The sequence below is a fragment of the Rattus rattus genome, chromosome 17 (genome assembly GCF_011064425.1).
Source record: "Rattus rattus isolate New Zealand chromosome 17, Rrattus_CSIRO_v1, whole genome shotgun sequence".
NCBI classification, from domain to species: Eukaryota; Metazoa; Chordata; class Mammalia; order Rodentia; family Muridae; genus Rattus; species Rattus rattus.
In genome coordinates this window covers 41,621,196-41,646,954 of record NC_046170.1, presented here as the reverse complement: position 1 = coordinate 41,646,954, position 25,759 = coordinate 41,621,196, and the positions used below count along the sequence as shown (strand labels likewise).

Below are 25,759 nucleotides of genomic sequence, written 5' to 3'. Positions count from 1 at the left end.
TAGCCAATTTAGTAAGTGTTCTACTGCTGAAGAAACACTACAGCCAAAGCAACTTATGAGAAAAAGCCTTTAGCTGGGCTTGCTTATAGTTTCCGAGGGTCAGTTGCAGTGGGGAGCGTGACAAAGGACTGCAAGCATGTGCTGGGGCAGTAGACAAGGGCTTACATCTTATCCACAAGCATAAGAAAAGCCCACCTCGGGTTGGGGATTTAGCTCAGCGGTAGAGCGCTTGCCTAGGAAGCGCAAGGCCCTGGGTTCGATCCCCAGCTCCAAAAAAAAAAAAAAAAAAAAAAAGAAAAGCCCACCTCAAGAGACACATCTCCTCCAACAAGGCCATACCTTTTGATCCTTCCCAAAACAGTGCACCAACTAGGAACCAAACATCCCAATAGATGACACAAAACTCATAAGGGCCAGTGAGATATCCAAATAGGTAAAGATACTTGCCACCAAGCCTGCCAACCTGAGGCGCATCCCCAGAAACCACATGGAAAAAGGAAGAGAACCTACTCTTGAAAGATGTTCTTGAGCTCCACTCGTGCATACCCCATGCATCCTCACGACCACGATCCCTGACACACAGGCACAGGGGCATGCATGTGAAAAGACACATACAAAATAAATAAAGCGGAATACAAGATGAAATTCTTATCTATATAAATATTTGTAAGGGAAAAAAGAAAATCATTTGTAGCATTGTGTGGTGGCTCCTTGTCTCTGCTAACAATTCTAAGGTAGCAAAGCGACCCAGCTGGAATCAATACCGATTCCAAATTAACAGAATTCTGGCTTAATTGCATTTTACCATCATCACCAAATAGCCTTGAATACCAGAAATAGCGTTGCCATGACAACCGCAGATGTAGACATAACAATGACAAAGATCCCACAAGTCCCTTGGCTTAGCCACCCACTCCGCTTAATCAGATCTCTGTCAAGAATGTGGCATGTTAGGACAGAGCATAGACTGTCTCCCCATCAGCGTACAAAGCAGTGCACTTTCACAACACCCATGGATGTTGAGTGGCAAGGACATCCCCAAGCCCAGGCCCCTTTCTGAAAGCAAGAGCCTGCCTGTCTCAGCAGCCACATCCTGGAAGCTAGAACTACTAGGCAGCCCTGAGCTCATCCTAAACAACACACACCCAAGTCCACAGGAGGAGGAGGACTACAGTAACCATGCCTTCTGGAGCCCTTCCCCACTTCAGCAGTGTCCTCCTAGCCAAAGGTTCCCTTCCACTCCATGCAAGACCACACAGTGGGTCAGCACAGTTGTTGTGCTACCAGTGTCTGCTGCCAGGAGGATGGTGACCATGGGTCAGGAAGAAAAGGACCAGCCGCCTGGCAATGTCCCCTGTGAGTAAGACCTAGGTAGGACCGGTGCACATACGACAGCGTTTGTCCATTCCCCAGCAGTCACCCTGGGGCGCTGACAGCTGCCAGGGCTTCTCAAACACCCCACCTCTGGGGACTTGCCTAAAATTTGGGAATTTAATAGACTGCACAGTGGCTGGCCGCCTACACAGGAGCCAGCATTCACAGCATCTTAGAGAAATCGACAATGTTTATAAACAAAGCAGCAAGAGGAATAAAAAGAACAACTAGCTACTAATAAAAAAGAAAAAACTGGAAATTAAAACACAAAATATAAATATCCTCACACTAAGCTACTGCTAAGCAACAGAAAGAGAACAAATCAGTTGAAGCCCACAGGCTAACAAGGGAACAAGCCTGGATCTGACCGGCGCGGGAGCCAAGGGCACAGACATCTCAGTCTCTATCTGTAAAGCAGCCTCTGGCTTAGAGACCAGGAAGCCCCACTGAGAGCAGGCTTAGACCAGCAAGGTGGGTGCTAGTTGGGTGCTGGCTAGAAATGTGGAGCTTCAGGCCACTGCACACTACCTCAATTGGAATGTGAACTGACCATGACTCCACAGTTACACAGCAGCGCCTCAGAGCAGACGCATGTCGTAAACAGTCCACCTGTAGAGGGACGGTCTAATGGTTGTTTGTGATGTGACTGGAGCGCTGACCTGCTTCTTCTCGGCCAATCTCTTGGCTCCTTCACCTCTGAAGGCAGTCCGACTCACCAGCACTGCCACTCCCTGCACAGTCTCATGTCTCACCCTTCACTCAAGCTCCACTGTCACCACAGAGGCTGTCCCGGGACAGCCTTCTCAGTGGCCCCCAAACACTACCCTGTGACCAGGGGGCAGACCATCACATGTCTGAAAGGTGATTCATGTCAGAAAAGGAACACAGTGCACTGTTCAGCCGCAGAGGTGCCAGGACCCAGCACGAACACAGCAGTGGAGCCTGCAGGTAACGCTCTGGGCTGGCTGTGTACCTGAGCAGGTCTTCCCACATGTGCAGCTACAGAACCCTGCTCTTTCCATCTGCACTGTGCTTTCTTAACCTCGCAGCACAGGCCATGCCTCCTTACTTTGTCAGACTCCGGTGAGGCCTGGCTCATCAAGGCCCTATCTGATAAACTCTCCTTGTGGTGAAACCAACAGCCACCTTCAGCCTGCATGAAATCCAGGTGCCTGGCAACCATTCCCTCGTGTTTCATCTCTAACTCTGATCAGCAATCTTTGAATGTCTATTTCGTCCCTGCTACTGGATTCCTGCTCCTCGTTTAAGTTCCTGAATGTAACTTTCAAAACATTGCAGGTGTTAAGACTGGGTCTCCTTAGCCACCAGGGTGGCTCAGCCGGTTGGATTTAGGTTTTGTTTGTTGTCTGTTTTGGTTACTTTCCTGTTTCTTGGTATTGGATCCTAGGTTAGGTGTCTGGACTTTGCTGTCTTCCTATTCAATGCTGAAATCTGTGGCCCAGTATGGCCTCAGGTTGTCATTAAGTTCTGGATTATGGGGCTGGAGAGATGGCTTTAGCAGTTAAGAGCAGCACTGGCTACTCTGTCAGAAGACCTGGGTTCAGTTCCCAGCACCCACATGGTGGCTCACAACCATCAGAGCACCAGTTCAGGGGATCTGATGCCCAGACTGAGTTATCCACTCGTCTGCACAGCACTTCCACAGTAAGAAGGCTCACTCCAGTGCTCACTCTTACAACCTGTTATCTAGCACATGGATGCAACACGCATGCACAGTCACATGGAGCCACAGTGAGACAAACAGAACTGATGAACCACTGCCAGAGCCGCCGCCATGAAGATCTGCTGCTCAGGTGAGGAGGGAGAAACCCCAAGAGCGCATCTCAGGTTCGTCACAAGCCACAAGTCCTGTTTGCCCATTCAATAGCCAAACACCCTCTGCCACATACAACTTCACCAGACACATTCCTCTCATGCCTAAAGGCTCCCTTGGGTTCCCAGGAAAGAAGGCCAACTCCTAGTTCTGCACGCCATCTGCAGAAACACTGCCCTGCATGGAACAATGGGTGTGGCCCACACAGCTACCACCTTAGAACCTTGGCAACGGCTAGAGCTAAGTACCGAGAAGCACTAATCAAAGGAGGAAGAGCGCTTTCTGGAAGAGGGTCAAGGAGGCTCCAGGTGACCAGCTTTGTAGCTTCCAAAACAGAGTCCCTGGACAAAAGCCTGCCCTGAGAGGGAGCCTTGCCAGCCCCCTGCCCACTGCTGCCCTGGGTCCTGAGCTGACCCAGGACTCAGTTTTCCAGAGCAATTGCTACTGCCAAGAAAGCTATAAAAAGAGTTTAAAAGACAATTTTAGGATTGAGAGCATCGCTCAGTGGCAAAAGTACCAGAGCCAAGACTGCCCAAGACTGCCCAAGCCCTACACTAGGGTGAAGGGAGGGGACAGGCCAACAGGTACGGCTAAGAGAATATCTTTGAGATCTCAAGGACAAGCCTGTGTCTACAAGCTCAAACTAAGACTACAGAGCACAAAGTGGGCCCTCCATCCCTCACCCACAGCCACTCTGCAAGGAACAGCAGCTACTGTTAAGGCAGCAAGACACTCAGAAGATAAGTAACCAGGCAACACAAGAAAGGTCCTGCCCCAAACGTCCCTGTTGAGCCTACCATATAAATAAAATGAGCAGGCCTGTGCTCCTGCTACTGCCCAGGGAGTTCCCACAAGGCCAGCCTCACACTGAATGGGGCCAGGACTGATGAACAAAGGCTTCGGGACAGCATTCTCCTGAGCCTACCTGAGGCACTGTAGGAGGATGAGGATGGTGTCCTCCGAGAGAAGCTCTTGACCGCCAGGCTCTGGCCTCGCTGCTTCCGCCGCCAGGCTGTACGGCACTTGGAGTCAATGCTCTGCTTGATCCGATACCAATCAGATTCCGTGATTCCAAATTTATAGAAGAGGTGACCTGAAAGAACACGTCTCAGATAAGAGTTGTCATACGCAGGCTTGTCCTGAGTCCCACTGCTAAGAGCTCACACAGCCACTAAGCGCTGCTAAGAGACCGAGCTGAGCCGCTGGCCTACTCCTGGAGGGCTGACTCATCTTCCAGAAAAGCTCACTTCATCAGGGAAGAGGGCCCATCCGTCACTCAGGGTCCCTAGGTCAGATGCAGGGTCAGATGCAGATCCTTACCACTCTCCCTGTCTATTTAACCTTTAAATAACCCAGCTTCACTCCAACACCAAGGGGACTCCACTTCACACAGGCTCCAGACTGCCCAGCTTGTAACTTCTCTTGCCCTAAACTCACAAGACAACACACACTATCCTAATTGCCTAGGGAATCAAATAGACTTCACACTGCGCTCATGCGGGTCTTGCCAAGAGCTGTAGTCCGTTACCCTCTGCTCCTCTCTTTGGCCCAGCCCACCTCAGTCCAGACCAGCTAACAGTACTCTGTCGCCCTTCCTCATCCAAAACTCCCCTCAGTGTGGCACACTTGCTTTCTAGGACACCTTAAAGGTACTGGAGTCCCACAGTGTTTATACCCTTCCTCCCTTATAAATGCAGGAACTTGGTTTTAATCTCAGTGTGGCGTTCAGTGAGCAGCTATCACCTCAAGGTATTTGGTCAGTGCTCCTTGTCAGAGACTTGTCCTGCATTCTTACTAGGTTGTCTCCTAAAACACAAGTTCTTAGCACAGGAACTACTTCCCAGAGTTGCTTGGGATCACAGGAAGGGTACTACCAATACTCAGCACTGTAGGATCGATGGTCAGGAGCACACGGTACACAGCAGAGCAAACACTGGAACCCAAACTGTTAATCCTTAGGAGTGCAGAGAACGCCAGGAGCACCACAGAAAAGGCCAACAGAAACAGGTGACAGATACAGCTGACAGCCTACTCCAAGCCTGGCACATCTCACTAGCTTATGTCATGTCCCTCCCTTTTTCTTTTTAGAACTTACTTTTTGTATTGCCGCTCCTTAAGTTTGCCAATTAAAAATTATATTAATTAAATTGTATTTGAGTGTGCACAAGCCCAGGAGTACAGGTGCCCGCAGGTCACAGTCACTCGATCTCCTAAAGCTGGAGCTACAGACAGTTGTAAGCCATTGCTGTAAGAGCTGGGAATCAAACTCGTGTCTTCTAGAAGAGGAATAAGTGCTCTTAACCACTGGACCCTGTCTCCAGTCCATGGTCCTCTGTCTGCCTCAGCCCCAATGGCAGCAGGAAGGATGGTAATGAATGACGTCACAGGACTTCCTCTTCAACAAAGTGACCTCTGTAGCTGGCTTACACAACTTCACTGATTAGCAGGAAAATAAATGGGAAAAACTCAAACTATAATAATCAAAAGTCTAAGTTGGAAAATTTCCTGCTTTGGCCAATAAGGCCACTGAGTTTAGATCATCTACTGAGAGGTAGGGTAACCACCCAAATTCTGATGCTGCTTTTATCACTGGCGAACACGAGAAGTAGTAGAAACGAAGCCTGCAACTGCTGTATTAAGTATGGGGCACTAGGAGATAGATGTCTGAGTTTTCGGTTTGCAGATCCTCAGGTAACGATGACAGCAGACCTGTGGCCTGGAAGGAGGCTGGCCTACTGAGCCCCATACAGAACCCAGCAGTCCTTTTGCCTTCCCACGGGAAAGGGAATTTGGGAGTGAGCTGACAACTCTGGTTCTGGCTTTCGGGCCACCTAAAACAGACACAGAGTGATCATTCGACAAACCACTGAGCAACCACATGTACTATAAGTGGCTTTATGTATGGACAAAAGCCTCACTAGGTCCTAGGCTGGTTACCTGGCTTCCAGTCACAGTCACCACAGAACAACCCACTACTGACCAACCACCTCACCTGATACACATTTGAAAACCTCATAGAATAAGAACATCATTGCCCTTGTGCCTGTTTTGAGGTGAAACCAAGAAACAAAAGAGGCAACCTTCCAGCATAGCTTCTGGCCATCCTGCTATATGCCCACCTTCATCACAGCTGAGGACAAACAAGACAAGGCCTGATGTCACACCTTCCTCTGCTGCTCAGTAGATCATGCAGTAGAATCAAGTCTCAAAACCAAAAGCCCTCAAAAGAACAGCCTCCAGCTGGTGGCCTGTGGGTCCCCTGCTGCCCACAGAGTGGAATGGTAGCTCATGGGAAGGCTAAATCCAAGGGCGGGTGCAGCTGCTCTTCAAGCTGTGGAGGCAGCCAGCTTGTTCGCACGCACATACAGCAGGGCCAGGAAGCATTGCCACCATTGCTGAGCCTTCCCACCCCCCACAACTCCACGGCTGACTAGGACGGACGGGTAAAGAGCTCCAAGATCTCACTGAACAAGCCTACACAGAAGCCTGCTAGGAACTGTGGGAAAGGCAAGACTAGAGGGAACAGCAGCTCCTCAGTGGGTGGCATAGTACTTCATCAGTCACAAAGGAAGGAGGACACAATCACTGTTAAAGTCATCTCAAGGCCAAAGAGAGAACCAAGGGGAAAACTACCTACCAAGGACTCACCTTTCATGTCACAGACCCCACACAACCGCAGTTCCCCCCAAAAACATTAGACCCCACCAGGGGAATGGCAGGAGCACTGGACTAGGGGTGCTCTCAACAGGCCTGTACACGGCCAAGTTTCCCAAGGAAAGCCTCAGGCTCTCCCCACTCACCCTGTGCCATCCACACTTCCCCACAACTCCTCTTAGCTTATTTTCCCTGACAGCCATTCTAAGCCGGCTCCACAGCAGTGACCAACCCCTTCTGAGAGGAGGTCTCCCACTGACCAACTCTTCCCTGCCTCTGGGCAGACCAATGCCAACCTATCCATGGCTGTATCTGAAGTACATGAGCAGCTTTCCCAATCCACCCTTCAGGGCCTGGGAAGAGCCAGCATCTGGTTATCCAAGCTCAGAGAAACCCACATCCCTGTCACTGATGGAACAGTCTTCCAAAATGACCTCCAAATGCGACAGTGCCAGGGTCTTTGCAGATATGAGGAAGAGGTTACAGTAGGGATCTCACTGCTGTACAACATGTACTTATAAGGAGATGGGAGAAACAGACACAGACATTCAGGCAGGAGGTGGCCAACGGTACATCAGGAAGCACCAAAACTACCAGCACCCCCAGAGCTAGAGGCAAAGCCCCTCTGGAGAGGGAAGTGTTGCCCAGACAACAGCTAAACCCTGCATCTGGGCCCGTGTCTGAATGCCACAGCACAGACTCTATTAGTATAGAAATCCTATACACCCCATAACGCCAGGAGAGCTTTCTAGATAATGAGCTACCTGCAACTTCTGACCAGGAAACTCCTCTAGGTTATGGTTTAGGAGGGTGGCTGCCTGGGTGTGGTGGTACACACCTTTAATCCCAGTCCTGGGAGGAAGAGTGCCCATACAGGTGGAGGTACGCCAGCATTTCACGTTTCTGTTCTTACAAGGCTAAGGAACCAATGCACAGAGAGGCCAGCATGGAGCCCAAGGCCACAGAGCACGGTCATTAAGAACAGCCTGCACTCCCTCTCTCACACATGGCCCACAACCAAGTGAACATAGTGTAGACTGTGGTTTGGGGAATGCAAGGCAGACTCTTGTACGGATGGCCATAGCCTTAGTAGCATCCCTTTCTCTCCTACCTACGACAAATCCCTAGAGCTAAGCCAGTGTCTAACTGTGGGGTACACTGACCCAACACTCTGAAGCCCCAAGGCCAGTCTTTCTAAAAATAAAAATGTCAAATACCTCCCTGCTGTGGGATATTTGATAGAGCTGTGCTTCCTCTGGCCCCAGTACTCGCACATGTGGCTGTTTCCCTGGTAAGGACAACACAGCTGCCCCCTCTGGGATGATGGGAAAGCCAAAGGTGTGGCCCCAGCCATCCCAGGACTCATCCTGCATGTGAGCAGAGGCTACCACTTGCCAGTTCATTCCAGGTAGCTCTGGAATGAAGCATCTAGGAGGCTGGGCATCAGACTGGACCACTGATAAGAGGGGCTTCCCATGAAAGAGCGGGAAGGCACAGTGACAGCCAGCTTGAGTAGTGGGTGTCCTCAAGGAGAGGAAAGCACAAGTTCATGATGGGCACTGAAACCCGTCCTAGAGTGCTGCTGGCCTCCAGCACAGCCAAACCGGCTCATGGGCATGTCCTGGTACCAAGGCCAAGACCTCCCTGCACAGAGAGCAGGTGGGCACTGGGGCAGTGGGCAGCAAGGAATCCCATCTCTGCTCTTTCCTCTCCAAAAGCAGCCTAAGGATGAGTGAGACTGGGATCTGCAAGACCCTAGAGAAGCACATTCCCAAGTGTCCCTCTCAACACAGGGTCCCTCTCAACACAGGGTGCCATACAACATCTTGCCAAAGCAAATCCTGAGTCCAGATCCCCATCTCTGTGATGGCCACTGAGACTGGCATCACCCTTAAGACTGGAAATATGGTGTGGATTCAGCTCCCTGACCACCTCAGTAGCCCCACATGCCAGGCTGTTTTCAGCTGTGTGAACTTACACCGGATGCCATAGATAGTGAGGGGGTCCAGCTGCTTCTTCCCGTGCTTGCCCTGGCCCGACAAGTTGGATACAGCCTGCACCTCACGGTGGAACAGGTAGTCCAGCAGCGTCAGCGCCATCTTCTCAGCGGTGCGACAGTTCGTGCTGATGTGCAGCATGTCGGAGGGGATGATGGCACAGCGTACCCGCATCTCAGGGTTATTCTCATCACCCAGCCAGGTGCCATTAGGATAGTCCTCTGAAGGGAGAAAGGCCTCGTTAGCAAAGCTCAGAAGCAGGTTCAGGCCACACAACACACAGTGCAGATGTAAGCTCCCTGGCTGGTAAGCCAAGCTCCCAGCCTCCATCTGGCTGCGGGAACACCGGAGCTGAGGTGTAGCAGGCCCAAGGCATCCTGGTTGTAAAGGAATGCATCAAAACAAGATAGGAGTTCAAATAACAGAAGTCCCTTGGGCAAACAGAACAAAAACCGATGTCTCAAAGGTAGGCAAGTACGCTGGCGAATCAGAGCCCTAGCACGCCAGTTCTCCATGGGCCCCGCTCACCCGAGCACACTCATCAGCTCACCCGGGCACACTCATGGGCCCAGCTCACCCAAACACACTCATGGGCCCAGCTCACCCGGGCACACTCATGGGCCCAGCCCATCCGAGCACACTCATCAGCTCACCCGAGCACACTCATGGGCCCCGCTCACCCGAGCACACTCATCAGCTCACCCAGCACACTCATGGGCCCAGCTCACCCAGGCACACTCATGGGCCCAGCTCACCCGAGCACACCCATGGGCCCAGCCCATCCGAGCACACTCCAGCTGGTGCATGTGCACCTCTCCCAGGAAGCCTTCGCTAGGTCCCTGTCACAATACTGCCCTAAAACATCACGGGGAAACATGCTGGCAGGGTGGAGAATGGGCACGGGCTCTCAGTCACAGGGAAAGATGGAAACAGCTGAACTTTAGGATTCAGAAGATGAAGAACCAGTCACGTGGTGGCATCAATGGTTTGTAAGGGGAGAGACGGTCCTCAGACAGGCTCTTTTCTAGAAGTCAGCCAGCCACTGCTGCCACATCCAGTATGCAAAAGTCCAGTGGGCTGGCTATAATGGCACATGCCTGAGATCCCAAAACTTAAGAGGTGTGAGGCAGGGGAGGCGTGAGTTCCAGACCAGCATATCTCAACACACAACAAAACAAACAGAAGAAGACTGCTGGGGGGCAGGAGAACCATTCCAGGTCGAGAAAGGCCTGCTGTCATCACTAGGTGATGGAGGCGACAGCAGGAGGAAGCGCTGCCACTCAGTGGGCCATGCTGGCTCCCACAAACACACAGAGCTGGTGTCCTCTGACCTTACAGACTTGTGTAACAGTAGAGTCCAGGTTCTCACTGGTAACACTGAGTCATGTCTCTCCACAGAGCAAGACAACATCTACCCAACTCCTATGTGAATCACACCTTTTGTAAATTCAGGAGGAGTGTACTTACTGCAGTAACATGTCGATCCAATGTCACCATCTGAACAGCACAGTCTTCTAGCTTTATTTACTTTACAAATGAAATAAACTTTTCTTTTCCAGTCATATAAATCTTCAATGACATAATCACTTTTAAAAACTGTTTTGTTTTTTTTTTTTTTTTTTTTTTTTTTGGTTCTTTTTTCGAGCTGGGGACCAAACCCAGGGCCTTGCACTTGCTAGGCAAGCGCTCTACCACTGAGCTAAATCCCCAACCCCTTAAAAACTGTTTTTAAAAATGAAAAACTTCCAGCAGCAATTTGGATTTTCTGCTCTTCTTTAAAGCAGGTCAGCACTGAGAGTCTATCTTAGGTTCCAAAAGAATAAAATGCAGAGCGAACGCCCGGGTGAGCATCTCCACCTCCCATACTACCCAGCAAGCACCAGTGCAGAGCCAGTCTGGGTCTATGTTTCCGCTTTCTCTGGAAGGAAAGCAGACCCTGAAGCACCAGGGCCAGGTCCTCTATTATTCCCAGGGCCTTGACCTCAGCAAGCCTTTGCACACCACTGAGTGTGAGGTCATGTGAGCATAAAGAGATCCTTTGTTCCAAACTCACTGTGCAACAACTGCCACTCAGCAACTCACCACACAGTGTGGGCAGCAGAGATGCCTCGCTATGAATCATCACCTCCCCTGCCCTGCAGAGCCACGGACAGTGCAAACCTCCCGTCATCTCCCTCACACCCAAGGCCCAGGGCATCGGCTACGTGGGACAAGAAAAGCTCCCTGACAGCAGCTCGGGTATGAAGAGCAAGGAAGCAGTTCCCACATTCCAGCCTCGCTGGCCCACGGGCTCTGTGACAGCATTGCCTCCCAGATGCCCCAGTCCCTACTCAAGAGCACCAATCACAGCTGTGGCTTTCTAAGCCATCCCTAAGGCTGTTAATGTCCCAGAGGCCAGTGACATATGGCATGAGCCAACACAAGGTACTGACAATCTAGAAAAGGTGTGACCGTGGAGGCTTCGAAGCTACTCAATGCAAAGCTCGGGTCAATGGCTTCCTGGGGTCAGCCTCAGCCTCCTTCGGGCAAGTTTTAGACGACAGCAGACTTGTAGTCATGAACTACTATTAAGTATGTTTTACCCATGTGAAAAATGAATTCCCACCTGGCATTTGTAAAGCAAACCCAGTTTACCAACATTAAGACACGTGCTTCATGAGATACTAGTGGTTCCAAAACGGAGATGACCAGAATGAAGTTCCCTGGAACTTAGCAGACAGGAAACAAGTATGCGCATCCGCCGCTGTCCAGGCCACACTGCCACACAAAACCCAGAATGCTCTGAGACCCCGACAAGGGTTGATGGCATTTATTCAGCCCAGTTCTTTCAGCAAGAGGGCAGCAAGAGGCTCTGCACAGTCCAGAAAACACCGTATTCTTGTGCACTTCTAAGTGTCTGCCCTGAACAGACATCCAGGGGTCCAGGGCACCCACAGAGTCTGGGGACCTATCTGTGCCTGCACATTCATTCTTCATACCTGCAGCTAGGCTTCGAGAAGCTTTCACATAATCCCCATCCATGTGTGGATGGCGAGGTATGTAACCAGTGTTCCATATGGGCAAGGGGCACAGGAAGGCTAGAATGTGCTCTGAACCAAGGACCGGCCACATGTTAGCCAGAAGCTACTTTATAGCACAGAAGACGACAATTTTAGAAGTTCCACAAACTAAATTGTAAATCTCAATTTGAAATGGCATAATCCAAAATTTTCTTTCAAAAATGTTTTTGGTATATATATGTACTATTTAGCTTCATTTTTCTTTTTTTGTAAGCTATTTTAAATAATAATTCTATTATATTATATAGCTGTGGTTTCTAACCAGTAACGCACAAATATTTCTTACATAAGATAATTAAGCACACCCCAGGTCTCTATTACCCTAACCTTGTGGTCACCCCACAGGCAAGATCTACCCACGTGCCTTCAGCTCCTCTCACTACCGCTGGGCATCTGAGGGATTGGTCACAACAAAATAAAAACAAAGCAAAACTCAAGTTACAAGCCACTTGGAGCTTTCCCAGGCTGCAACCAGTTCATGGTGCAGGGACCTAAAGGGCATCTGTCACGGGAAGTTGTCAATAAGTCTTGACTGGCCAGCAGGATACAGCATGAAATCATACACTTGCAGAGGAAGCAGTCCAAACCAGTGATAACTGAAACACAATACCTCCTCATTGCAATTAAATGTTTAGAATTTTACATGGAGGATTAGCCTGTCCCAGAGGAATTACAACATAGCCACACTGTGGGAATGGAAACCCCACTAAATCCCTTAATTAACAGATCCCGTTTTGGTGCATTCAGCCAGCTTGGCCTGTGAATGACTATGTCCTTCATACTCTCAGTGTTCAAGAGGACAACCACCCACAGATGACATGGACACATACTGCCCTTCTATCCCACCATCTCTAAAACCTGACGTAATAAACCTACAGTAAGATGAGATGGCGGGCTGCGGTCCCAGCTCCTTCAGAGGGTAAGGCAGCAGGACTGAAATGTCATAGCCTACCTGAGCTGCAGAGCAACATTCAAGGACAGCATGGACAACTGAGTGAGACACTATCTCAAAACAAAGAAGGAAAAGAGGGCTGGGGTGTAGCTCAGTAGTAGAAGCTTGCCAAGACCCTAGGTCCAACTCCAGTGCCCTAAAACCAGAGCAGGATTTCCCTTATAATATAACCAACTGACTTCAAATTTTATATATTTGGTTTTTGAGATTTATTTGTTTATTCTATAAACAAATATATAAGTACACTGTAGCTGTCTTCAGACACACCAGAAGAGGGCATCAAATCTCATTACAGATGGCTGTGAGCCACCATATGGTTGCTGGGATTTGAACTCAGGACCTTTGGAACTTAACCACTTAACCACTGAGCCATCTCTCCAGCCCATATCTGGAACTCTTAAGCAATAACCACGTTGAAGTCTGGTACTCCAGACCTTAGGCACACAGATACTCAAGATGACAAGAACCTTCTGTCTGCTTGCAACTCTTGGCTCTAAACGGGGGCCACAAGGACTAAATCCTACAAACATAGCACACCATATCAGTAATTCTTCTCTGACGTGAGCCAGATGACCAACACTTCCTGCTAAGCAACTACTCTGGGGCAAGGAGGCAAGACTGACTGAGTCCCACAGGTTAGTGGCCAGGACTGCTAGGACTAGTGGCAATGAGTCTGAAGTGAGAGACTGTCCTGGTGACAGTGCCTATGCAGCAGTCACTTAATAATGGTGCCATCTATCTCCGCACACTCCTTAGAGAGCCACTGTGCTGACACATGGCTCAGCAGGACAATTCACACTGTGTCCTACCTTTCCCAAAGCACCCAAAAGCCAGATGGCTCTGAACTATGACCTCTTCTTTAAAAGCTGTGAAATGTCCACTCCTGGCATGGGCGAATGGGCAGTCCTGGTGCTGTCCTCCAGCATGACAGGGGTGGGGAGGTGCAGAAGCGTTTAGCATGTCTGTGATAGTGCTCACAGTGTCAACTAAGACAGGCATCTTACTCAGAGACGCGGCCTCCATTTACTGGTCTCTGACCTTCCTCAGGACACGAATCACAAGGCAAGCGCCAAGTGTGATTCCTCTTCCTGAGTCCACGTCAATACAATCCACTACTTCCCCAAATGAAGCACATGCCACACCAATCACATCAGAGTCAGGGTCAAAGGGGAAACTCTTAGGATAATCACAGACTTCCCAGATTATCAAGATTCTGTTCCTTAGTGGTCTATACCAGGCCTAAGCAGCTGGCCAGACTAACACTAGGGCTCACACAACTCCCAAAGAGGAGAGAGAACAACCAGGCTCCTTGGCCGTTACAGCAGGCATGATCCTAACGGGGTCCCCTTGAAGAAGGAGTGACTGGCAGGTACCTTTCTTCTCAGGATAAAAACAGTCAACTGCCCTGGCCTGGAGTTCACCCGCATGCTAAAACTCACACACACCACAATGTGCAACAGCCACAACCAGAAATAATCAAAATGCCCGTCAGCCACAGGAAGGCAAGCCTGGAGCCTGGAGCATGCATCCCTGTCACACAAAGGGAGGCCCACAGGATAAAGAACACCGTACCTGCCACTCAAGGGAGAGGCACTGGTAATTCAGCTCCTATGTGTACAAAGAAAGGACCAGAGTGAAGAGAATGCAGTTCCTGTCCTTATGAGGGGAGGACAGGAGCAATGATGGCCTGCCTGCCTTCTGGATGGCATGACCCAGTCAGTCATATTAGGTGCTCGAGGATTCTCCTTCACAAGAGGATCAGCAGCTACAGGGCTGGCTGAGAGGGTGGGGAGTGACTAACTGGGCTGAGGTTTCTTAGAAGGGGTGATAAAAAAAAAATAATAATAAAAAAAATTCTAGATTCAGACAAAGGTGACAGGGGATAAACTTGTAGATAAACTAAACCTGCCTCTCACTGTGACAGAACAGTTTCTAATGAGAAAAACTTTCAGAGGATTCAGTCCATGGTCACTGGCCCTGTGGCCACCATCATGGAGGAAGATTGTGGCAGCGGAGGCTGCTCCCCACTCCATGGGAGCTGAGACACAAAAGGAAGGGCCACACGGGGGCTGGATCCTACCCACTCCTCTTTAGGACCCACCTCTGTGGCCCACTCCTCTCCTAGGCCACCCCAGAGGCATGGCTGTGGTCACGCTCTGAGCACACGAGCTTTGGGAACAACAATCTAAGCCTTAGCAAGCGCTAGAATGTGCGCTGTGACGTATACCATCAAGTGTGTGGTAGCGAGCTTCAACCCCAACGCTGCAATTTGGACAGACATTATTTCTAGTATTTCAGATACAGCACATACCTAAGAGCAAAATTTTGTGCTTATAGGAAAAACCAATCATTTAGATAAGGAAACAAAAGCCTCCCAAGGCTCACAGGTAAACAAAGTCGATGGGTAGGATTTGCACACAGAGCTCAGTCTGTCAGAGTTCCTTCCTTTCTCTCAACATTACTGTCAGTTAGAAGCAAGGAAGTACTTCAGACTTTTCAGGGAAGAGCCTGCCCCCAGCCCATGGGGGCCCCCAAGAGATCATGGGAGGAGTCTAGGGAAGGCAGACCCCACACTTGCTCTCCCTGGCTACTTGCAGATCTCAGCCCAGCCCAAGGAGACTGTACTCCCTAAGCCTGCAACCTACAGAGGAATGCCAAGGACTGTGAGCAGAGGTGACTGGTGCATGCTTATGAAAGCTCTTCCTCCTCAGGAAGCAGAGCAGCCAAGAAGGCATCTCCATAGCAGGCATGTCAGTAACACGAAAAAGGCATGGTCACAGGAGAGAGGCACAGGTGCTGGCAGTCACGGTAGGACTCCAGCTGCTTAAACTTTCTTTGTCACTGTGTCATTTCTTATCAACAGCAAGCACAGCCCCTTCCAAAAGAAGAGCACAAAGGTGCAACTATGGCGAACGCACCTTCAGAGTTCAGGGTGATAAGTGTGACGTTGCTTCCAATGTTCTGACTTCCTGGCTGGCCGCAGTTAGACACGGAGTCACTGGCCTCTGATCCACTCTCTCCATCTTCATTGTGACTGTCGTCCTGACCAGGCACCTTCACCACGATGGTATTCTGCCGACGCCCAGGAACAGCGCTGGCGGGAAACAAACACAGCAGCCCAGGCTGTGAGAGGACATGAGTGGTACACTGAGATAGCCCTGACTCCCACTGCTATGTAGACTTATCCCATTGTCTAGCTGAGCATGGACCAATGCACAAGGTGGGTCCCCAACATGCGGTATGTCCCCACACACACCCGCCATGGAGATGAGCAGCAACATAGCACACCAACAGCCTGAGACCAAGAAGACGAAGAATATAAAGCAACTGCGTAAAAATGAACAGCACAAAAGAAATGAAACCATAACTCACTGAGACTCAGCCTAGAATCTGGCTTTCAGACCTTAGAGGCCACCCTCACATGCACAATGGTCACCGTGTGTCAGAGTCCCCATCCATCCATCATCCATGCTGTCAGACACCCAAGATGACTCGGCCTCCAAAACACCTCCACACTCCCTCTGACTCCCACAGACAAAACCCTAGAAGCAACTTCCAAGGCCATCAAGAATGTCAGGAGTCCTCTGGGAGCCATTCTTGGTGCAGAGCCCTGAAGTACAGCAGCAGCCAAACAGCTAGCAGCAGAAAGTGCTCAAAAAAGACCCAAGATTGATTTGTTTTCTGAATGACTCTGTCAACGTTTTGGACCATGGCCTCCTACACACCACAGAGGAAACAAAGCCCAAGTTCCCATCAGCAAAGTCAAAGGGGCCTTAAAACTCTGGTCATCCCCAGAGGCAGGAGGTCCTTCCTGAACTTGACCCCTCTGAGCTACCCACAGTGAACTGGCTCCTCGACACTCCACACCCACGACCTCAGTGTGGGCCAGGAGGCTCGTCCTCTCCCCAACAGAGTGGCAGGCCTCCAGCACCCCACTCAGCACACTCACAGCAACCCCAGGCCTCCAGTTTCCTAGAGACCTGGGCCAGGACAAGAAGCCAGACAAAGCTGGAAGGAGCCACACCCCACAGAGAAAAAAAGGAAGGCAGGAATCTGTGAGAACACTGCTGGTAATCAAAAGGTGACCAAGCTTTCCTGAGGCACAGAGCCAGAGCCAGGGGCAGAGGCCCCGCAGGGCATGGCTGCTGTGCCCTTTCATTTCTGACTGACGGAAGGTCCATTCAACACATCTCAAAAGACAGGGATGAGGAAAAAGTCACAACGTCAACACAAGTGTGTCATTTACCAGACTCAGAAGAGGCTCAACTGCAGGACAGACAGATGGGAGTGCTCAGCGGACCACAGGCCATATCTAGCCTCTTCACATACCAGATCCAGCCCAGCGGTCCTCACGACTGCCCACCCTTGCACTGTCTCACCCCACCATTGCTAAGCACCAAGTTGGCCCTTCCTGACCTAAAAACTATGGTGGTTGCTAACAGAATGGGCCCTATGACTGCAGACATGGACATGTGCTCAGACTGACCCTGGCTCAGGAACGCTCACTTAGCCTCATGACAGTGGCAGGGAAGGTGGGTGGTGATGGCTACTGACTTGCTAATGATATTTTCCAGGGAATCCGGTGCCCTGTTGCTCAATGGGTCTTCCATCTTGGCTACAATGGCGTTCTGCCGATCATTGTTGAGTATTACTGTAGTCTGGGGGACGACGCTATGAAACAAAAGAATCACAAGAAAAAGAAGACCTTAAAACAACAACAGTCATTGTCAGAGCACATGAATCATTCAACACGGTCAGCTCCTGGGCCAACACCAGAGAATGGGGTCCAGTGCAGAACAACTAAACTGCAGACGAGGCTCTCCAGCTTCCTGCTGGTTGGTATTCTTGGTTGACACAAATGTGGGCAGGGTGGGCTGTGCATTCTCGAGCCATCTCAGCAACAGGTTTCATGAAAACAGGTTCCTCTTCATTTCCCCGTGTGTGGATGTGTGATGTGTGTGCGCAGGGCACCTATGTGCACCGCATGCATGTGAGTTGTGTGCAGAGTGCAGAGCAGGTACTGGGAGTTTTCTTCCACTGCTCTCTGCCTTACTCTTTTCAAACAGGGTCTACCACTGAATAGAAACCTAGTCCACTCAGCTAGGCTGCTAAGTCAGCCTGGGATCTCCCTGTCCCAAGTCCCCAGTGCTAAGCCTACAAGATATGGCCTGGATTTTTCCATGCATGTTAAGGACTTAAATTCAGATCTTCAAGCTTGCAGAAGCATGAGCTCACCCACTGAACCAGCTCCCCAGCCTCTTTCCAACGCATCCCTCCAAGACTATGATCCGGCAGGTTGGTCTCGCAGCTGCCCTTCTCATGTCACTCCACATCTGACCTCTAGAGTTGGGCAGCCAACCGACCCACGGGCAGCAGAGGGAAACGTGCTCACACACCACCCGCAGCCCTCTGAGGAGCACAGAACCGAAACAAAAGGTCTTGGGGCCTGGGTTTGAGGAGAAATTCTAGGAGAGAACAGACCATGGCCCAAGAACCACCAGGCTCAGAAACACCCTGGGGGCAGCATTAGGGTGAGACTGAGTAAGGACCAGCAGCAGCTCTCAAGGGACTCCCTCACTGCAACCCTCGGGTCAGAGCACTCCTTGGCACAGTTGGCTAAAGTGTGGACTGCTGTGAAGAGCCAGGGCTCCAAACAGCTGCCACTGGACGCAGCCAGTTATGTCACCTGGAGACCAGTGTCCTTGTCAGAGGAAGTGCAAGTACTGCCATGCCAGTCCCTCGGTTCTCAGTCACTCTACTTATTCGCTGGTGACCCTAAAGTGACAAACAGGGATCCAAAGTAACCCCGGAGAGTTGTGCCTGCTTCTGTGGCTGTGTGGCCTCCAGCACGCATACTTCCCACATTCACAGCACAAGAGGGAAATGGCTTATATGGCCTTGTACCATACAATCCTATCAGCCACAGCTCTACCAAATTAAGCAGAAAACACCCAATACTATTAAGTGGTAAAAATATATAAATGCTTCTGGAGTGACATGCACACACACAAATGCGTCTGGAGTGACATATATGCACACAAATGTTTCTGGGAACATCTGTCACCAAACTATGATGGGGAAATCAGGAAAACATTTCCAGGCGCCTAAGAATTTGGACTTTCTGAACACAGTATCACCTCCTTTCATGTCACGGGTGTATGCCGGCCAGAAGCTAAGCCCTCTTGCACACCCTCTGTCTCAGGACTGTCGAGCTCACTTACACCCTCTGAGAAAGCTAGCCAGTTATCTGTTCTTATCAATATACCTGCAATTTATGGTTTAGAGATATAGGGAGGATGGTGACGGTAGTGAAATTGGTCTTGGGCCCTGTGTGGCCTTCCTGTCTGCTTGTCTTTATAAGCCACTGCATGGAAATAAAATTTGAGAGCTTGATCAGACCATAGACTTGCTCTCCTTCTTTGTGCCTCCTGTCCCCCAGGTCTCCTCTGAACCCCTGCAGGCTGGGGCATATGACTACAGATCACACACTTCCTCATTCTCCTGTGTGACTTTCTGGGGTAGCTGTGATGAGCTATCATCCCAGTGACTTAGTCACACACGAATCTGGGAGCTGTCAGAGGTGGAATCTTACAGCTGGGCCTACACTTCCTCATTAGTTCATTAGTGCTCTGTCAGGAGAGGTGATAGGTAGCTGGGGCAGCCTCTACAGGAGCCCTCCAGGAGGCTTTAGCTCCTCTGGCCAGAGACAGCCCCCTTCTACTGCACCTTCACACGCCAACCCCAGACTTCACATTTGCTCAGGAGCTCCTGAACCAGCTCCTAAAATAAACCATGTAGGAACACACACACACACACATGCACACACGCACACACCAAACAGCCATGTGCACAAGCAAACCCCAAACACTCAACGTTGTGACGTAATTACAAGTTTCTTGGGAGCACACAGAGGCTTGTGAACACGTCCCCAGCTATGAAATCCATGCAGCCTGAAGTGAAGGCAACAGCAACAAGCAAACCTGTACTCACACATGAGTGAGTGAGTGAGCGAGCGAGAGGCAAGCCTCCTTCAGTTGCCATCACAGGCCACAGGGCTGCACAACGTCCTTTCCCAGAACCAGTCCTGCTCTGCCGCCTCCTGGGATCTCTCTAGAGAACCATCTGTGTTTGTCCTTAAAGAACATTCTGTAAAGGACTCGCAGGACAACCACAGGCGCTGCTCACGGTTGCTGCTTCAGTGGCTGTGGACCGCTCCACCCCACAGAAGTGTTAATCGGTCTTTCTCGCTGAGAAGTGGTAACTGTTTGTAGGTTTCTTCATGACTGTGCCTTGATCATGAGCACAAATGGTCCTGAGCACCATTGCTGGGCCACGTAGAGAGGACACCCAGCTTCTAAGACCTGGCCATGCTGCTGCACACGAGAGCTCCTGTCCCTCCACATTCCTTCTGGCATCAAGAGCTACTTATCCTCCTTTGTTTCATCTTAACAGTGTATAAGCACCACCCCACTGCCATCACCCCTACCACCCCATCCCACCCCTACACCGCCACCACAGCTGACGGCCATATTCTTATTATGGCCAAGAAGCTGAAGACTTGCAGGCATTCCTGACTGGTTTCACAGTAACTTCATTTACTGCTGAGTTTCGAGCATTCTGGCTTTCAAATATCTTTACTTGTCTGTGTTATTCTTTCTATGCTCTCCCAGATCAACCTGCCTGCCTGCCTGCACCAGACTCAAGGATCCTTTTTGCCTGGCTCTAGACCCCAAAGACCTCCTATGAGCTTACAGTTGGGTCTGCGGTCCACCTTTACAAGGAGCTCCTGTCCAGTCCTCTTCTACTCCAGTGCTGACTGTAATAAGGGTAAACTCTACAAAGAGTGGCCTCCACCCTTGTCCCCCGAACCCTCCTACAGGCTGCCCTACAGCATGACTCTATTTTTTTTTTGCTCCAGGAGCAAGCTATCCATTTATCCCCCTCGGTTTGTACTGCTCAAATCCTTTTTATGATCTCTATCCACTCCTTTACAATCCTGAATTAACTACTCATACTCGACCCTTGGCTGTCTATTTTTTTTTCATTTATACTTGTTTATTATTTATTTGCATCCCCAGCTCCCAGTCCCCTTCCCAGTTGTCTATTTTTCTATTAAATAAAAACTTTTTTTAAGATTTTTTTTAATATGAGTACACTGTAGCTGTCTTCAGATACCAGAAGAGGGCATCAGATCCCATTACAGATGGTTATGAGCCACCATGTGGTTGCTGGGATTTGAACTCAGGACCTCTGGAAGAGCAGTCAGTGCTCTTAACCACTGAGCCATCTCTCCAGCCCTTAAACAAGAACTTGATGAGCTAAGGGCTGGAGATGGGCTCAGCGGTTAAGAGCACTGGCTGCTCTTGCACAGCACCCACGAGATAGGCGATAATCACCTTTACTCCAGTTCCTGGGGGTCCAATGCCTGCCCTCCTCTGGGCTCCACGGGTGCTACACGCATGTGGCATACTCACAGACATAGGCAAAACACTCACAGACAAAAGTAAATCTTACCATAAAACTTAATGAAAATGTTGAAGAAAGGAAATGATACGACCCACAGAGAGTTGGGACTTCCGGAGAGTGACGGGGGTCCTTGAGACAGCATCTATGTAGCCAAGGTAGGCTCAAACTTATAACTCTCCAGCCTCCACCTCCCACGTGCTAGAATTACAGGCAAGAACAGTCTCATCTGGCCTGACGGTTCCTTTCTTAAATGAGGTTGATTTGTGGCTGAAGTTACACAAGCTGAACATTCCCACCTTTACCTACTGTTATTCAAGACAGTGGCAGAGCAGCGTCCCCGGACAGGTGTGAACAAGGCCCTCTGACCTACTAAGGTCAAAGGATGTCAACAATCAGCCTGACAGCAGAAAGGATGACAAGCACTGGTCACAAAGGCTCCAAGAGAAGCACATACTCATTCTAAGTGCTGTGAGACAGGACACGCGGTGCCTTCCACATAGAAATATGAGATAAAACACTGAGTCCATCACACACACACACACACACACGCGCACACACACACGCACGCACACACACGCACACACACGCACACACACACATGCACACACACACACACGCACACACACACACACACACATACACACACACTCACACACATATACACACACACTCACACACACACACACACACGCACACACACACGCACACACACGCACACACACGCACACACACACACAGGCCACAGCTCTGCTGAGCCACCTCCCTTCACCCCTGCTCATCCCCTGCTCTAGTGTCTGTCCACTTAGCACCTCTGGCTTATGGTGGTGGCCTTCTGTCTACTTTGTTCAAGAATGCACTGCCAGAACCACAAGACCACAGCCATAACTGAAGTCTGCTGCTTCGGGCCACATAAATTTAAGTCTGGGTTCGGCCTGAGCTAAGTGTCTTAGAGTTCTGGGGTCTTCATGCAGCTAGCCAACACCCCAAAGACAGAAAGACGGAGCACAAGAGCCAGATGGCAGCAAGGTGCTTACTAAGCATACAACAAGCCACCTCCTTGCCAGTCAGAAGTGGACATTAAGACCAAAAATTAAAGCTTTGAAGTCCAGTGGGTTTCCTGGGGTGTGGCCAGCACCCCAGTAACTATGCCCCTTTACGGCTCAGAGCCGCTAAGGCTCACAGCACACTGCGCCCTGTTCATGACTCACCCACCTCAGTGCCTTATCCCTCCACTTCATCCACTTCTGATGGGGAAACGGGTCTCGGAGGTCTCCCCTAAGCCGATTACAGTGGCTTTGTCTGTAACCCGAGACTGGAGAGACTAAGGCAGGAAGACTTCTATGAATTCAAGGCCTCCTGAATGAGAAATATTAATCCAGATGGCCGCCCTGGCAAATTTTTATTTTTAATATGAATAATGCATAATACTGTGTCACATGGGAATAAAGGGTTTGTTGGAAAGGGTAGGGAAAGTTCTTCCTGAAGATGAACCAGAACTCACCCTATGGAGCACCTTCAGAAAACAAAAGTGTATCGAGGCAAACAGAAGGACAGGATACATGGTTATGCAGTAAAGACAGCATAGAAATCCTTGTGAGAAGGGAACGTACCAGTCAGCAGGGCCTTGTCGCGTAAGCCAAGCTGGCCTCTCAGTTCGCAGCATCCTCTAGCCTCAGCCTCCTAAAAGTAGGAATTGAAAGTGCGCCACACACAGGGCTCATGGCTTCTCAAATCCTAAGGAAAAGTTCTAAAATCCATGAACTCAGGAACTGCAGGCAGGCCACAAGGGTGTAACGGCATCTGTGTGCCAGATTTCATGCCGGTGTTGGGGGGTCAATTCAGAAATGAGCAAACGATTGGAAACCAAAATGTAAAGACTCATGGGAGGGATGGGGCCACGGCTCTTTCAGGACATGAGATTAGTTCCCTGCACCCCCCACATCACGGGCTCCTGACCACCTGTAACTCTATCACCCTCTTCCAGCTTCAGAAGGACACACACACTTATGCTCAAACCACATACATGTAAGCAATTGTTTTAAAAATTGATGGCAGCTGAGAATGCAGCTCAGTCACAGTTCGGGGTGTGAGCCCCAGCACCTCACACACCAGGCATGGTGCGTGCCAGTGATCACAGCATCAGGACGTGAGGTAGGAGGCGGTCTAGAGGCCAGGCTAGCATACGTCAGACCATAAGTATAAAGTACTTAGAAATACAAGTTATGTACAACAAGGAGAAACTAAACACCTGACACCTGGGTGGGAAGACTCACTGTGTTCGTGAAACCACCTTGGGTGGACATGACAACTCTTCCCAGAGCAACCTGGAGCCAACATAATTCCCTTCAAAGAGCAAGGGTCCCGCAGGTGCTGGGAGCCCTCTGTGCAGCCGGACTACAATCTAGCAGGATGGTTCGCTTTACTGTGCTGGCTTTGAGGGTTGCACCGCATCTGAGTCAGCAGGGTTTGCTAAGGACTCCCCCAACCTTCCCAGGGTTTGCTAAGGACTCCCCAACCTTCCTGTGAACTGTGTGCCGCCTCCTTGGCTAACAGCCCTGACGTGTACAGAAGAACATGTGTGGCTGTGCAAGGCAGCACAGGCCCAGCAGGAAGATCAAGCATGGCACTGAACAGAGACATCCAGAACTCAAAATCAGATGAGAGTAAACAAGCCCACCATGGCGGGAGTCCAGGCGCTCCACGGGCAAACAGCCCTACCTTGGGCCTGCCGCACTTTCAGCCAACACGAGAGGCTTCTTTCTAACTGGAAGCTGACTCCCACAGCACACAGGACAAGGAGGAAAGCTAGAGACGAGCTCTCCAAGAAGCTGGCAAGCTAGGAACCCGAGCTTCCTTTAACAGGAAAACCAAAGATCACCAGGAACTAAGAATTGGCAGCCAGGTTGCAACACGGAGTTTAAATCTCCATTAACATTTCAAGTCTCTAACGTCAGGGGAAGAAAAGCCTAAGAATTCTCCTGAGGAAGCTTTGCACCACAGCCCTAAGGGAAACTTTAAGTCACTTTTTTTTAAATTCTAGAAACCATTGTTATACAGAATCCTTGTGTGTGTGTGTCTGTCTGTCTGTCTGTCTGTCTGTGTCTCTGTGTGTGTGTTATTTTGTCTAGTTTTGCTTTTGACTTGTCTCATGTAGCCCAGGCTAGCCTCAAGCTCACTATATAGTCAAGGATAACCTTGAACTTCTTACCCTCCAGTTTCTCCCTCTTGATTGTGGGGATGACAGCCATGTTGGGTTTATGCAGTGCTGGTGACAACTGAACCCACTGGTTCTACCCACTTAACCATCTCTCCAGTTCTAATTTTTTTAAACCTTTAAAAGAAAAATCTATTGCTTTTAAAAATAAGAAACAATCTCTGTCCTCAATAACAGTCTTAGTTAAAAACCACGAGAACGGGGTTGGGGATTTAGCTCAGTGGTAGAACGCTTGCCTAGGAAGCGCAAGGCCCTGGGTTCGGTCCCCAGCTCCGAAAAAAAAGAACCAAAAAAAAAAAAAAAAAAAAAAAAACCATCAGAACGCTTGGTTCTAAAAGTCGTTGACTTATCAAGCAGTACCATCCACTTGAACTGCATGTGCACTGTACAACGCTCCCTGCTTCGTACTCAGTCTGTGTCTAGCTGCAAAGAGCAGCAAGGTAACTTGTTCACCATTTGTATCAAAATGCCTGAGCTGGCCCTTGAGGCCTTCTGGATAAGCAACACAGTACTGGCCTTCTTAGAATGCTTGAAGCACCATTACGGGTTGGCTCAGCAAACCACCGGCTTCCACAACAGTGCAGATGCTCCAACAACTGCTGCTCCCTCAGCATTAAAATACCTCCCAGCCGTCCCTCCAAGTACGTCTGTGTGAAGTCAACCTCACAGCACACCAGCAGGGGAGACAAGCCAGGCAAAACAGAATTAAGTCCATTTCCACCTCTGGAAGCCGAATGTCACTGCTGGATGAAACCCCATACCTGTAACCTCACAATCATTTTTATCGTGATTAAGCTTGAGCATCAAAGAAAACAGGCCTTCTTTTCTTTTTGTCTTGAATTCCCTCATTCAGGTGCAGAATCTGAAAAGCCGGACCCATGCCAGCTGAGGTTGGCAGTGCCCCATGGCCTCTGTCTGCCAAGGAGCACAAACAGTTAGAAGAGCACCCCTTGGAGCCCTGCAGCCTAGGCCTTGTCGGGTCAGGTGTCAAATGACCAGCAGGGGGCATAGACGTCGAGAGCAGAGAGGGCCTTGGGTACCACCTCCTGCTAGATCTGGCCTCTGCAACCTCTCCAAGCGGAGGCAGTATCCTTCAAGAATGTCTCTAGGCACTCTTCTCAAGACCTCCTTAGAGCTGAAAGACTCTGGTGATGGCCCCTATGTTAGTCCTGTTGTAAGTCACACTCAAAGCCAGCAAGTAGTGGTCCA

The 25,759-nt window shown here is 50.0% G+C and overlaps 1 protein-coding gene across 1 annotated transcript in view; it reads right to left on the bottom strand.

The window, feature by feature from the left end:
• The window catches only part of Banp (BTG3 associated nuclear protein), a 72,911-nt gene that overhangs the window by 20,117 nt on the left and 27,035 nt on the right, over nt 1-25,759 (bottom strand). Inside the window, exons 5-8 of the mRNA XM_032887433.1 lie at nt 17,425-17,541; nt 15,789-15,964; nt 8,841-9,080; nt 4,134-4,301 (exon numbers count right to left, since the gene is read on the bottom strand). Coding sequence (XP_032743324.1) covers nt 4,134-4,301; nt 8,841-9,080; nt 15,789-15,964; nt 17,425-17,541 — 701 coding nt within the window. The remainder of the gene's footprint in view (nt 1-4,133; nt 4,302-8,840; nt 9,081-15,788; nt 15,965-17,424; nt 17,542-25,759) is intronic.